The 13529-nt window shown below is 43.4% G+C and overlaps 1 protein-coding gene across 3 annotated transcripts in view; it reads left to right on the forward strand.

Annotated features, from left to right (window-relative positions):
* Positions 1 to 13529, forward strand: part of col12a1a (collagen, type XII, alpha 1a) — a 53226-nt gene that overhangs the window by 3226 nt on the left and 36471 nt on the right. For all 3 annotated transcript variants that reach the window (XM_083907828.1, XM_083907826.1, XM_083907827.1), the window contains exons 3-13: positions 1989 to 2105; positions 2192 to 2335; positions 2870 to 2923; positions 3929 to 4192; positions 4704 to 4868; positions 5102 to 5275; positions 5404 to 5694; positions 5804 to 6406; positions 6680 to 6958; positions 7047 to 7322; positions 7410 to 7682. In XM_083907828.1, the coding sequence (XP_083763954.1) occupies positions 1989 to 2105; positions 2192 to 2335; positions 2870 to 2923; positions 3929 to 4192; positions 4704 to 4868; positions 5102 to 5275; positions 5404 to 5694; positions 5804 to 6406; positions 6680 to 6958; positions 7047 to 7322; positions 7410 to 7682 (2640 nt within the window). The remainder of the gene's footprint in view (positions 1 to 1988; positions 2106 to 2191; positions 2336 to 2869; positions 2924 to 3928; positions 4193 to 4703; positions 4869 to 5101; positions 5276 to 5403; positions 5695 to 5803; positions 6407 to 6679; positions 6959 to 7046; positions 7323 to 7409; positions 7683 to 13529) is intronic.

The following is a 13529-nucleotide window of genomic DNA, read 5'->3' on the forward strand; positions in this document are numbered from 1 at the left end:
TCTCATCCTGCTTTCACGTGGAACCACATGGCAAAGCTCTTTGCCATGTGGCAAAGAGCTTTGCCACATGGCATTGATTGATTGATTGATGTGTCTGCATGTGTCTTTCTGCACGTCTTCTGGTTTTTTCCTAGTCACACTGGTGGGGGATTAACCCTCCCAAGAACTTCAGCGCAAATAACGCCATCATTAAAGTCTATAAAGCTCTTTTACGGTTAAAGGTGCATTATGTAATAAATCTAAAGCAACTGGCCATAAAATCCTCCTAATATGTCACAGAGACTCAGGAATAATGTTCATATAACAAACTGAACTCACCAACAACAACAGCACAGCCAAAATATTTGCATTAAAAAAAATATTTTGCAGACTGCAAATCATGTTTTGGCATGTGGCGCCACCTACCGCCATCTACCAGTCATTGCAGTCAGTAGAGTCTCAGCTAATGAGCAACCACGGGTTGCCAGTTTCGTCAGAAAAATCGAAACCTAAAAGACCTCGGTATTTTGAATTTGAATGTAGTAACCGTTTTTGGCCACAATCTTACATATGGCGCCTTTAATCATTGTCTGCTTCTTAGTTGTTCTACACTCTTGGGTTCCAAAAGTGTTCTTCTACAAGGGCTGAGGTTCTACCTGGAACCATTTGTTTTTCAAGGGTTCTTGGTCACACTAATGGTTCCAGTAAGAACCATTTTGATCCAGAGAACCCTTTAAACCCCTTTTAAAAGGGTTCTTGGTAACACTAAAGCTGAAGAGCCTTATATGGTTCTACTAAACTAACTTTCTGATCTCTAATTGACTTTAATTACTAATAAGCAAATGAACCAACTCTATAAACAGTTGTAATTCAACAACAAAAATAGAAAGTCTAACACTCTTACATTCAACTCCCAATACTTCCATGCATGTGCTTCCCTTTTTTTAACACTTCAGCTCGCAGCTGCTGAAGCTGTGGAAAAAAAAGAAAGAGAGAAAGAATATCATTTTAAAATATGTTTGTCATCTCTGTCTGTGTGGTCCCAACTGTACATGGAAACTACTGTCCAGTCAATCAAAGTTGTTGAACCAAACAACTTTCTCATGTACATGATGCATGATGCTGCGATCACGTACGCTCGACACGGAGACGCGTGGTCCTGTCACACTGTATATGTTCCCCCCCCCCCCCGTATTTATTGGAGAGGTAAACACTTCTACCTCTACCGTAGTTCACCCGAACACTCTTTTATTTGAGCGACTGTCCTGAAAAAGTACACAAGAGTCTCCAGTGACACATTGTGTATTCTTTTTAAAAGGTTTGCAATGGATGTGTGCCACTCACTCGTCTAATAAAGAGTCTAATAAAGTATTTTGTCTCCAGAAATATGTTTATATACTCTGTATATACAACATATGGTGTTCAATTTAGTCCAAGTGTTACTTCAACAAACACATGGCAACCTCGATTCCATTGTATAATCAGTAACTTCAGAATGAAGTGGGCGTTGTGTGTTTTTGTGATGCTGAGATCAGCTCCACATCGTGAAAGCCATTGAGTGTGCGGTCAAGCATGCGTTGTTTTTTTTGTTTTTTTTTTACGACCGCACTCAGCATGTGTTGGATGGTTCACTCGTTTGTTTGCATTGGTTAGTTTGTGTGGAGTCGTGCACGTGCGAGCATACGCACGTGTATGCCCGTGCTTGAGTTGCCCGGGCAACTCAAACAAACGCCATTTTGGTCCAAAATGGCTTCTCACCCCCTTTTTTTTTTTTTTTTTTTTTTTTTTCTTGTACATGTTGTCATGTGTTTTTCTACTCGTCGCCCACGAAAAATCGGTGTCGGTGTCTGTCCCCAACAACGAGCGAGTCAACTTCAGTCATGAAGTGTTTGTCGTTGGGATCAGTGTGAATGCTTGATTTAAAATAGTCTGTTTTCACTTTCCAACCACTTTCATACACTTGTGCCTTTTGTTGCCGCGATGTAACGCCGTGTCTCTCTTCCTCGCAGTGGAACCTCCCTCAGACTTGAAATTTAAAATTCTAAATGAGAACACAGTGGAAATGTCATGGACAAGACCCTCAACAACGATTGAGGGCTTCAGAATACAAGTTGTGTCAGATGCAGGTCAGTATGTCAATGGTGTCAACCTGCAGTCAATAAATACACATTGTGCCCCATCAGCTAATGAATTACTTGATTTCCTCCCATAGATGAACCATCTAGAGACTTTACTCTCGATCCATATGCCACTACAACCTCAATTACTGACCTGACCCCAGATCTGGACTACTCAGTGTCCATTAATTCTTTCTATGGGTCAGACGAGAGCATTCCCATCTTTGGGCAACTGACCAGTGAGTACAGATTTCATATTCAGAACTGTTTTCATTTGTGAACTTTTAAGCTAGAAAAACGTCTTCCCAATCATCATGTTTGGCTAATGTTGATGTGCACAAATAACACGCATAAAACGTTCTCTCTAGCCTGTACTGTTTAGAGCCAACGAGGCGTAGAGACATCCGTTTGTGTGCATGTGCCGACACGAAAGCAGAGGTGGAAAAAGTGCTAAAATATTGTACTCAAGCAAAAGTACCAATACTTTGATGAAATGTTACTCAAGTAGAAGTAAAAGTAGTTCATCTGAAAATGTACTCAAGTATCACATCGTCATTCGTCTGGTTCTGGTGTATATTTTCCTCCCCCTGTAGGTCTTCATTGTGCGGAATTTTTATTTTTACTCATTAACAGTATCAGTATTTCGTTACTTTCCACCTCTGCACAAATGTGTTCATTTTCCCTCTTTCCGCTGTGAAACGGCACACAGCGAGAGTCAGGGTGTGGTGATTTTTATCGGGCGCGAACTCACCCAAGTGTTTCCTGTGTTGCAGTCCAGGCCAGCAACACCAGCACACGAGTCAGGAGGCCACCGTCAGATGCAATCAGTGAGTATGTTTTTTTGTGTAGTGTCAACCACAATCTGCAACACAACTCACTTTCCAAAGTTTTTCAAATTCATAACAATCATTATAGTGTTTTTTTTTTGTTTTTTTTTTTCCTCATGGAATAATTTGGTCCAGACAGGGTTACCACAGGGTAAAGCAGAGCAAGGTTCTGACAGTGACACTGAAATGCCCACGTTGGCTCTTTTAATTGAAACCACTTGGCACATGGAAAACAAAAAAAAAAGAAAAGAAAGGAGACGGGTTCCGTTGTGCGTCATGGAGAGGAGGGGAGCAGGAGGTCGTCCATGACGCCCATGACGTACTAATTTCACCACCTGGAGGCTAGGGCTTTCCCTTTAACTGCCAGAAGAAGGGGCACAGGTCATAAACTCTGCCCTGAGGCTTTCTTTAAGTCAGTGGAGGACATTCTTACCTGTATACACACTCAGAGAGCCCTTCATAGCCACACTATTACTGCTTTGACACCGTTCTTTGCAACTTTAAACACCATATGCAATCCGAGTCAAGGATTAAAACCCGCCCACTTTAGCCCAGCCAATTATTTCAGACGACTCATCTTAAATTTTTCCAGAGAAATCCATCCATGATTTAATGCTTCACAGAATTCGAAGGGGGATGAAAGTAGACCTTACTGGTCTATAAAGCCACATTTTTTTTTCTATGCTGGAATGGGCTATACAGCAGCCCACTGTTTGATGTCAGACTCCAACAAACTGTCATGGACTGGATTTTACTTAGACAGACAGCAGAAGTAATGGACCCATGTAAAAATATTTTTCCAAGACTGAGCTATTGCTGCTATACCTTAATTGGCCCATTTTTGCTTTGAAAAGTCAGTTTAACTTAGGATGTTAAGGATGTTCTTCTTCTTTTGAACACCTATCAATGCCCAAGAGTAAAACCCCTGATCTGAGCCAGAATGTTATTACACAGTTTTTTTTAAATGGCCTGTCTCATGTCTCCTCTATCAATATCTGTCTCCAGAGTGTTCAGTCAGCGCAATAGCAGATCTGGTCTTTCTGGTGGACGGTTCCTGGAGTGTGGGCAGAGAAAACTTTAAGCACATCCGCAGTTTTATTGGCTCCCTGGCTGGGGCTTTTGACATTGGCGCGGACAAGACCCGGGTGGCTGTGGTTCAGTACAGCACAGACACACGCACAGAGTTCCCCCTGACCCGTTACTCCAGAAGAGGAGACCTGCTCCAAGCCGTCAGCTCCCTGCCATACAAGGGAGGAAACACCATGACAGGTAAGGCACTCACTAAACGGAGGTACGCAGATGGAAAGTTGGATTAGAAATTGCGAATTTATTAGGGATTTTGTGTGCAAACATTTAAAGGTGCATTATGTAATAAATCTAGAGCCACTGGCCATAAAATCCTCCTAATATGTCACAGAGACTCAGGAATAATGTTCATATAACAAACTGAACTCACCAACAACGACAGTACAGCCAAAATATTTGCATTAAAAAAAATATTTTGCAGACTGCAAATCATGTTTTGGCATGTGGCACCACCTACCGCCGCCTACCAATCATTGCAGTCAGTAGAGTCTCAGCTGCCGAGCAACCACGGGTTGCCAGTTACGTCAGAAAAATCGAAACCTAAAAGACCTCGGTATTTTGAATTTGCATGTAGTAACCGTTTTTGGCCACAATCTTACATATGGCACCTTTAAAGGTTTAGGTTATTTAATGTGATGACATATGATGTAACGTTTCTAATAACACACACAAATACATATGTTTCTGTCTGAAGGCGACGCCATAGATTACCTGTTGAATAACATCTTCACGGAGGCGGGTGGATCCAGAAAAGCTTTTCCAAAGGTAGCCATGATTATCACTGATGGAAAATCCCAGGACCCAGTGGAGGAGCATGCTAGAAGACTTAGGAACATCGGAGTGGAAATATTTGTCCTAGGTATGGTTTGTTATTCAGTGTTTTCTTGAACCGTGCTCTACCATGTGAATGTCTGCCTGTCCTTGGAAAACATTTGATTTTCCACTGATTGTTCTTTGTGAGATATTTGACTTGCTTTAAAAAAAAAAAAAATCTTCAAAACTGTCATCTGTCCTCCACATCTGTATTGCAGACGGTAATGTGTGTGTGTGTGTGTTCACATTGTTGTTGTACTTTGCCTTTTTCCCGCTCAGGTATCAAAGGAGCAGATGAGGATGAGCTAAGGGAAATTGCCTCCACACCTCACAACACACACGTGTACAATGTTCCCAACTTTGACATGATCCAAGAGGTACAGAAAAGGATCATCAGAGAGGTGTGCTCCGGTGTTGATGAACAGCTTGGCTCTCTGGTCAGCGGAGAAGAAAGTGAGCAAAATCAGCTTTTTGTACTTAAAATTCAAAAATTCACTCACTGCAACCAACTCACAGTCGAGTTTTTCAATGCTATAACGCACATGCTGATGTCTTCTTTCCTGTGATTTCCTTTTCTTCAGTGGTTGAGCCGGCCTCTAACCTGCAGGTCACAGAAATCGCATCCAAGTCAATGAGAGTGACATGGGATTCTTCCCTGGGTGAAATTACGGGCTACAAGCTCACGCTCATGCCCATGTTACCCGGCATGAAACGCCAAGAGCTGTACATAGGGCCAACTCAGAAGTCCATCAACGTCCGTGACCTTTCCCCCGAGACCGAGTACGAGATCAGTCTGTACGCTCTCAAAGGTCTGACTCCAAGTGAAGCCATCATGGCAATGGAGAAAACCCAGCCTGTCAAGGTGACAACAGGTATGATGAATTGGTTCTGCAAGACCTTTACAGTCATTGGGTATTTTAAACCCCTCATGTTTCACCACAACAACCTCTTGTTAACCCATGATTTCTTGTCTTTTTCTAGAGTGCTCCCTGGGAGTAGATGTGCAGGCCGATGTGGTGCTTCTTGTTGACGGCTCGTACAGTATTGGATTACAAAACTTCGCCAAAGTGCGCGCCTTCTTGGAGGTTCTTGTCAACTCCTTCGACATTGGCCCCGGCAAGGTGCAGCTCAGCTTGGTCCAGTACAGTCGCGATCCGCACACCGAGTTCGCTCTCAACACCCACCACGACATTAGCGCCGTTGTCAAAGCCGTGCGCACCTTCCCCTACCGCGGCGGCTCCACTAACACGGGCAGAGCCATGACCTACGTCAGGGAAAAAATCTTCATTCCCGCCCGCGGAGCGAGACCCAACGTTCCCCGCGTCATGGTCCTGATCACCGACGGAAAGTCGTCAGACTCTTTCAAGGACGCAGCCACCAAACTGAGGAATACTGATGTGGAGATCTTTGCCGTCGGCGTAAAAGACGCGGTGAGGTCTGAGTTGGAGGCCATCGCTAACCCCCCGTCGGACACTCATGTCTACGAGGTGGAGGATTTCGATGCCTTCCAGAGGATTTCCAAGGAGTTGACTCAGTCCATCTGCCTGAGGATTGAACAGGAACTACTCAACATTATGAAGAAAAGTAAGTCGGAGGTTACTTTTAAGTGTTACTTCTAAGCACAGCCATATATTATTCAGCTAATGGCATCCGCATAACTGTTGACGACTCACTGATTATCTGTTGGTGGAAAAGAGCCAATGCAATCAAGAAAGAACACAGCGCCACATAAATACTTTGTAAATTGCTGTGTGGCAAGGCACAAGCAAATTTAATTAACTGATGCTGCATACAGTTCCACAAAACCACACACCATTTAATGACAAATTTTCTCAAAAACTAATCTTTGATTTTCAGGTCTTCTTCCACCCAGAGACTTGGGCTTCTCTGAGATTACCTCGAGAAGCTTCCGTACCACATGGATTGCCCCTACTACCCAAGTCCTGTCCTACCTGTTGCGTTTCCGTAAGGCCGAGGATATCACCGGGGACTACATTACCATGGCGATACCTGCTGAAACCACCACAGCTGTTCTGCCCCACCTTTATCCCGTCACTGCCTATGAGGTCAATGTCTTTGCTCAGTATGACAGAGGAGACAGTTTCCCTTTGAGCGGTGAAGAAACCACGCTCGAAGGTAAGACACCTTTGTTTTTTGTTTTTTTGGACAACTTCACTAATTAACAATGAGAATAAGTAACGTCTGTATACGTTTACCTTTTCAGAGCAAGGAACTGTACGAAACCTACAAGTGACAGAGGAGACGATCAACAGTTTCCGGGTGTCTTGGGAAGCTGCACCAGGTGCGGTGATAAGATATCACCTGTCTTACTTTCCAAAAGGCGATGTTGGAAGCACTCTGCAGACACAGACGATCGGAACAGAAACCACCACAGTCCTCCTGGGGCTTTCCCCCATCACCACCTACCATGTGTCTGTGTCTGCCGAGTATGCCGCTGGCTTAGGGGATAGCATGCAGACCACTGGTACCACCAAGGAAGGTGAGTCACAAAAACTGCTGGTCATTCGGAAGTAGTTTGTCAACAGCAAGTGGCGTTTCTAATGCATTTTTTGTTTCCCCCCGTCAGCCCGTGGCTCTCCTCAAAATCTTCGTGTCTTTAACGAGACGATATCCACAATGAAGCTGTCGTGGCAGGCTGCTCCAGGAAATGTGCTTCAGTACCGCATCGCCTACAAACCCGCCGAGGGCGGCGAAAGGAAAGAGATAACTGTCAAAGGAGATACCACCCAGGCCTCGCTGAAGAACCTCACACCGGCCACTGAATATGAGCTGTTTGTCAGTGCTCGCTACACTTCTGGTCTGGGTGATCCTCTCGTGGGCATAGGAACCACCTTAGAAGGTAAGCGACAATGCTCAATGATTTGATCCAGAAGGTGTGCAAAGGCTGATATTTAGATAAACTTTGTTGTGCTACATGGTATAAAAACTGAAAAACTTGGTCATTCATCTTCCCCCAAGTTCTTATGTGATTGTAGTATCTGGTATTTTCTGATATGTGACCACATTAGAGTTCAGGTAGTTCCGTATATGGGCTGTAGTGGAGAAGGGGGAAGACGGGAACGAGGCACTTGTTGTGTCATTTCTTGGCGGCGAGCGTAGCTTTGGGTGACTCTGCCACCCATAAAAGGAGGAGGAAATGGTTGGGAAATGCTTGTGAAATTAGAAAACCCATGGAATGACTTGGAAAAAAGACTTTCATATATCTGCCTGGCTGTGTATACCTTGGTGTCTGTCTGTCTGGGGGCTTGATGATTTGTAGGTTTACACTGCTTTATATGACATTATGTGGAAGGTTATACCTTATAATGAACATCCGATACTTTATTAGCCTGCCTGTAAATATTTTCTCATGTCACTTGTGACTGGAAAAGCTGTAAGGGTGAATTCCAATTCCTTGCTTAACCCTCAGTCTCAAAAATGCGCGCTCCTGCTAGTGCAAGTGCTGTCCCGATTCTCAGAAAAATTCAGTTGAGGGGCAAGTTTAAGGGCTGTATCGCCCTCAATATTGAGATTTTCCGAGGGCTACCCAGAATGCATTGCGTGTTTTCATATAACAAAAGATGGTGCCGAAAGAAGCGAAACGAGTATTAACGAGTACAAATTAAGTATTTTCTTTGTTAATAGAGATATAAATATTATGAAAACCATATTTTGGATTACTTACGTCATTTTTGCGTAACATTTATTTTTATTTTACGATCTTTTGTCAATAGCCGGCCGGTGCAGACAAGCAATCGTTTGCTATGGTTTACTTTTCAATAAGCCGTGGTGTGTGGTAACTGTCAGCTGAATATGTCCGTGGTTGGGGTATTTGTATGAGTATCATCTTATAACTAACTGACAACCTAATAACTTGACTGACAAACGGATCGCAATAAATAATCGTGACGTAAATGTGTTCTTCTTCTTCTTCTTTTTTGGAGTTGACAGACTGGACGCAGCTTTCGCGTTATTCTGCCCCCCGCAGTCTGAAGACGTATATCTGCATTTAAGGGGTGTCCCATTTCTTAGTGACAAAATAACCCTCAACACTTGGTTTTGAGGGCCAGTTAAGATTAAGGGTTGAGCTTGAGGGTTAAGATAGGAATTGGAATTGGCCCTAAATAATATACTGAATGTAGTGAAGGAGACACTCTGCAGTCCATCGATCGGTCAACAGAGAATTATTTATCACTTTTAACAATGAATTATTGCAGTTTTCTTCTTCTTCTTTATTGTTGGGTCATAGGTATGATGTCACGCAGATTAACGCGATGTTATGCAGCTATTGCCATCACACCCCGCGTGGTGGGAAATGCAATCCAGATCAGGGTTTTATTGTTCCAATCCGTACCATGGCGAGCTGAACAGCACTTGCACAAACCTGGTGGTGGTTGGAACTGGAGCTTGAGAGTGAAGTGTTTTTGCCATGTTACTTCATCAGGGTCATCCAAGTCAAGCGTTTCAGCTTGTGGCCCTCGTCCTGGTCCTAATGACCCTGATGAAAACCAGCCATGAAAAACACATGGTTCCATAATTTTTTTTTTAACTCTTAAGTCACCCCCCCCTCCCCTTTTTTTCCCCCATGCCCTTCGAAGTAAGTGAGGTCTCTACTATACACTGCTTCTAATGTTGTCAGACAAGGACCACTGGTCTGGTTAAACTCTGGATGAAGCGAGAACAAACGAGGCTTGGAGGATGTCACTCATTGCTTTTGTATACTTTCTTAGTGTAAAATCAGTCAGTTAGAGTATTTGTACTGAGCTTTTTTTTGGGCTCCGTTTGAACTGGACTCCCTCCAAACCTGCAGCCACATTAAAGATTCATCACAATCAGCAGCAATAGTGAGCGTCTTTGTTCCTGGATGCTGCACCCTGACTCTCTGACTTGGCAGACGAGAGATCATCAGTGTGTTCCTATTTAACAATGATTTATTGCACACCACATGGACCTGTGCAATAAGTTGAGAGATTTAAAATATTTAATTCACTACCATTACCGGCACATTTTTTTGTTTACACGTCGGTACAAGAATCTGCGTTTTTACTCTTTATTTCCTCCACCCCCCCCTCTTTCTCCTCTCGGTTCCCACGTTGACCGAATAGGCTTGTTTTTGATGATATAGTGAGTTTTCCACCGGTCAGATCTGTGCTGTCATCGGCCACACACCCCCGCAGGAAAGAAGCTCTGTGACAAAGCACTTTGTTTAACAAGCTGCCATGACGTCGGCATACTTCAACATTGATCTCATTGTTTTAACGTGCCATTCATTTTGAGCGCCCCCCCCCCCCCCCTCTGTGAAGTCCGTGTAGGCGAGAAGACGAAGCGGCTCGCACAAAGCTGTCCCTTGTGGCCAGCGATGGATGGTCGCCAATACAGAAGCCTTGAGTGGGAGACAGAGTTAAAACATCCTGAAATGACTCAGGGAGGAGGACAGAGGAGGTGTCATAGGGAATGCTCAGATGAGCGTCTCGAATGTGGATAGTGTACACTAACACAGCCGGATTATTTACTTATGAAGGGAGGGATTTTCATCCAACATGTGGAAGATGTTACCTAAGAGGACCTCGAAAAGCTGTCCGTCTGGTGTCATGGAGAGCTGTCTGTTTGTCTTGCTCGAGGGTGGGGCAAAGGACAGGCAGAGGCAGAGAGAGAAGAATGAGGATGAATAGAAAACAAAGTGTTTGAAAATGTGAGCCTGGATGCCTCAGGGTGCCTTGGCCAATAAAGAGCCCAGCCCGTAAACTGCGAGGTCACATGTCCAACCCACCCCGAAGGTGCCATTGTACCCCTTTCTCCAATATCTAATTACGTAAATTGCACTGCAGCAGCAGCAGCAGCAGCAACACCAGGTGAATCTGGAACATCTTGATTTGATTTCCCTCCTAAAAACTGATGCTTTTGCAGTTATACCGAGCCGTGCCAAACCTTCTTTTTGGTGCTACTGCCAGTTTTTCCCTCCACCACTCTAAAGGTCCTTTGAGGTAAAAAAAAAAAAAAAAAAAGAGATGGGCACAATCATTGGCTCCGACACACAAGAGCTTTCATTTTTGTGGCTCAGACATTCAGTGTGGGTTGTTAAAGCGAGAACGTCAGTAAGAGTGATGTGGTGGAGCGGTGTTGAAATGAGCCGTGATTTAAAGCACGGACTGTTGACACAGATACAACACTTTTGATACAAATCATTACCCTCCAATATCAAGGCGGTGCATAAAGAAAACCGATTTCATTAAATCACGCAATTAGGGACATATACCGTTCAGCAAGCTGGCATTGATGCTTTTTTTTGTTTTTTTTCAAACAAGTACAGTCATTAAAATTTTCAAGCTGCAGGCTTCTTCGGCTGCAGATAAGAAGGTATGTCAGCACATGCTCTGCGATAAATCTCCCAAATGATTTTCAGTTGTGTCAAGTGTGGTTTTTCCTTGTGTGAATTAGTGATCTGGCTGTGCTCAAAGTCTTAATTTGAGAGTAGCCTTCTCCTTGAAGGGTGGAATGCTGGTTTGGTTGGGGGTGAAGGGGTGGAGGGGTGGAGGAGGGGGGGTAACCAATTTTAATTAAAAAAAACAAAAAAAACTAGGGCTGTCAAAATGAAGGCATTAACGCAGGATGATATATAATATATAGTATTTTTTTACGTTAATTTTTTTTACGCATTAACGCACTTTCATCGCGCTACGGGTAGACGTGCAGTTTATGAACAGGCAAGGCGGCGGGCAACTGCTTGGGGCCCTGAGCCGATAGGGGGGCTCCCGACACTCGGAGCCTAAATGCATCAGTGAGCAGCCGCATCCCCGTCTCCCTTAAACAACAATGGTTGATTAGCAATGACATCTCGGTCGGAAACCTCCCTGAAGGGGCCCCACGTCACCTCACGTTAACCTGTGTGAAGCTAAAAAATGATGAAGAGGAGTTGTCAATAATGTAGTTAGAAGAGGATGAAGAAGAAAGAAAGAAAGAAAGACACACAGTTGTAAGTGGCGCTACTGGCGCAGATAATGATATAATCATAACATTAACGGTCACTGTCTAACTAACAGGGACACAGACAGCAGCTAACATTAGCGTCAGAATGCTAGCTGATGCTAACGCTAACTAGCAGAAGCAGTGCTGATGAGGAATTTCCTGCTGTGGGTTTAGTAAGAAAACTATTTAACTTCTATACTTTATATTTTGTTTATAATGTGAGTTACATTTTTACCATGTAATGTTTATTATTTACTAAGTTTGTATAGGTTTTTACAAGTTATTTACAGTATTTTATTGTTCTTTACATTTATATTTTCACATACTTTATTTATCTCTCCGTTCCTACAACAATATAAAGAGAAAATTCGATTTTTTTTGGGCATATTTACGAATGGTAATCAATCGGGATTAATCGTTATTAATCCACAGCTACCCTGTTATTAATCTGATTTAAAATTTTAATCTTTTGACAGCCCTAAAAAAACCTCACATTTAAATCATTGGAATTGTGTAAATTCATATACGGCAGGTTAAAACTGAAAAGTCTGTGAAGCACATGCTCGTTGTGTATGTGTTGCTTTTGCGTCTTTGTGTGGCCCCCGTCTTTGAAAAAGGAAGCCGCTGTCTGCAGAAGCAATTTTCTCGTGATCTATTTTGCACTTGGCGAACGGCACGCAGCTGCAGAAGTCAGTCAAGTTCATTCTTCTCTGTTGGCAATTATGAACATTTTTTTTGCTGGAATAATCCTAACTGTTCTTAATGGACCTCTGAAAATCTGGAACTTTTCACGAGTTTTGTAGTCACGACCATTACTCTTCCTTTCTGGTCTTTTTCACTCTGAAGGTGTGGAGCTGTGAGCTCCAGTTTCCATTTCATCTCTAATGGGTTGACGCTGAGAGAGATTTGTAGGGTGACAGATACGTTTCCAAGTGATTATGCATCGGACTTGTCGTAGATTTGCTTTGCATCTTATTCTCTGGTGTATGAAATCTTAGTTGGTGAGGTCTGATGAATGAAGTTTGACGCAGACCACCCAGCAGCTCCGCTGCACTCTGCCTGTAATTATTTTGTCATTAGATGCTGGCATGTAGGGCCTTAAGGGCTTAAATCAGGATCAGCATCACAGAGGTTGTGTTGCAGCGTATCTTCCTGTGCTGGATGCAGCTCATCTGTGCGGCAGTGGAGAGCTCAGAGTCCATCTCAACATGGGCATCCCACCCGTCCCTCTTCTTTAATGGAGGCCTCTCAGAAAAAGTTTAGCGAAGGAGACAAAAAAAGAGAGCGCACCATCTGCAATTGTAGCAAACACACTTACGCGGATCTGGTTTCTTCTGTTTCGATGGAAAATTAAAGTGCTGCCAGGAGAGGCACTGAGGATATGTGAACTGTGATTAGTTTTGCAGAGATTTTTCCACCAGTCTGTGATTATGGAGAGAGAAAACTCCAGGTTCCTTAGGGGTTAAAGCGGAGACAGAAGAGTGATTGTCGGAGGTTTATCGTTCTTTTTGTTCTCTTTGTGTCTCCCTCACTTCCTCTTTTCTCCACATATCTGTGTTAAATATCAGCACCACCTGGGCAATGAGATATTATCATGGATTAGTGATAAAACCACCATCTTAGGGTTGGTTCTTATTCATCACAGTAAAGCAAAACAAAGCAAATCCTGATCAATTCTTTAGGCAAACAGACGTAAATCTGCAGCTCTGATCTCAGTTTACTGTTTCTATGTCCAGAATGC

The sequence above is a fragment of the Microchirus variegatus genome, assembly GCF_963457635.1.
Source record: "Microchirus variegatus genome assembly, chromosome: 21".
NCBI lineage: Eukaryota > Metazoa > Chordata > Actinopteri > Pleuronectiformes > Soleidae > Microchirus > Microchirus variegatus.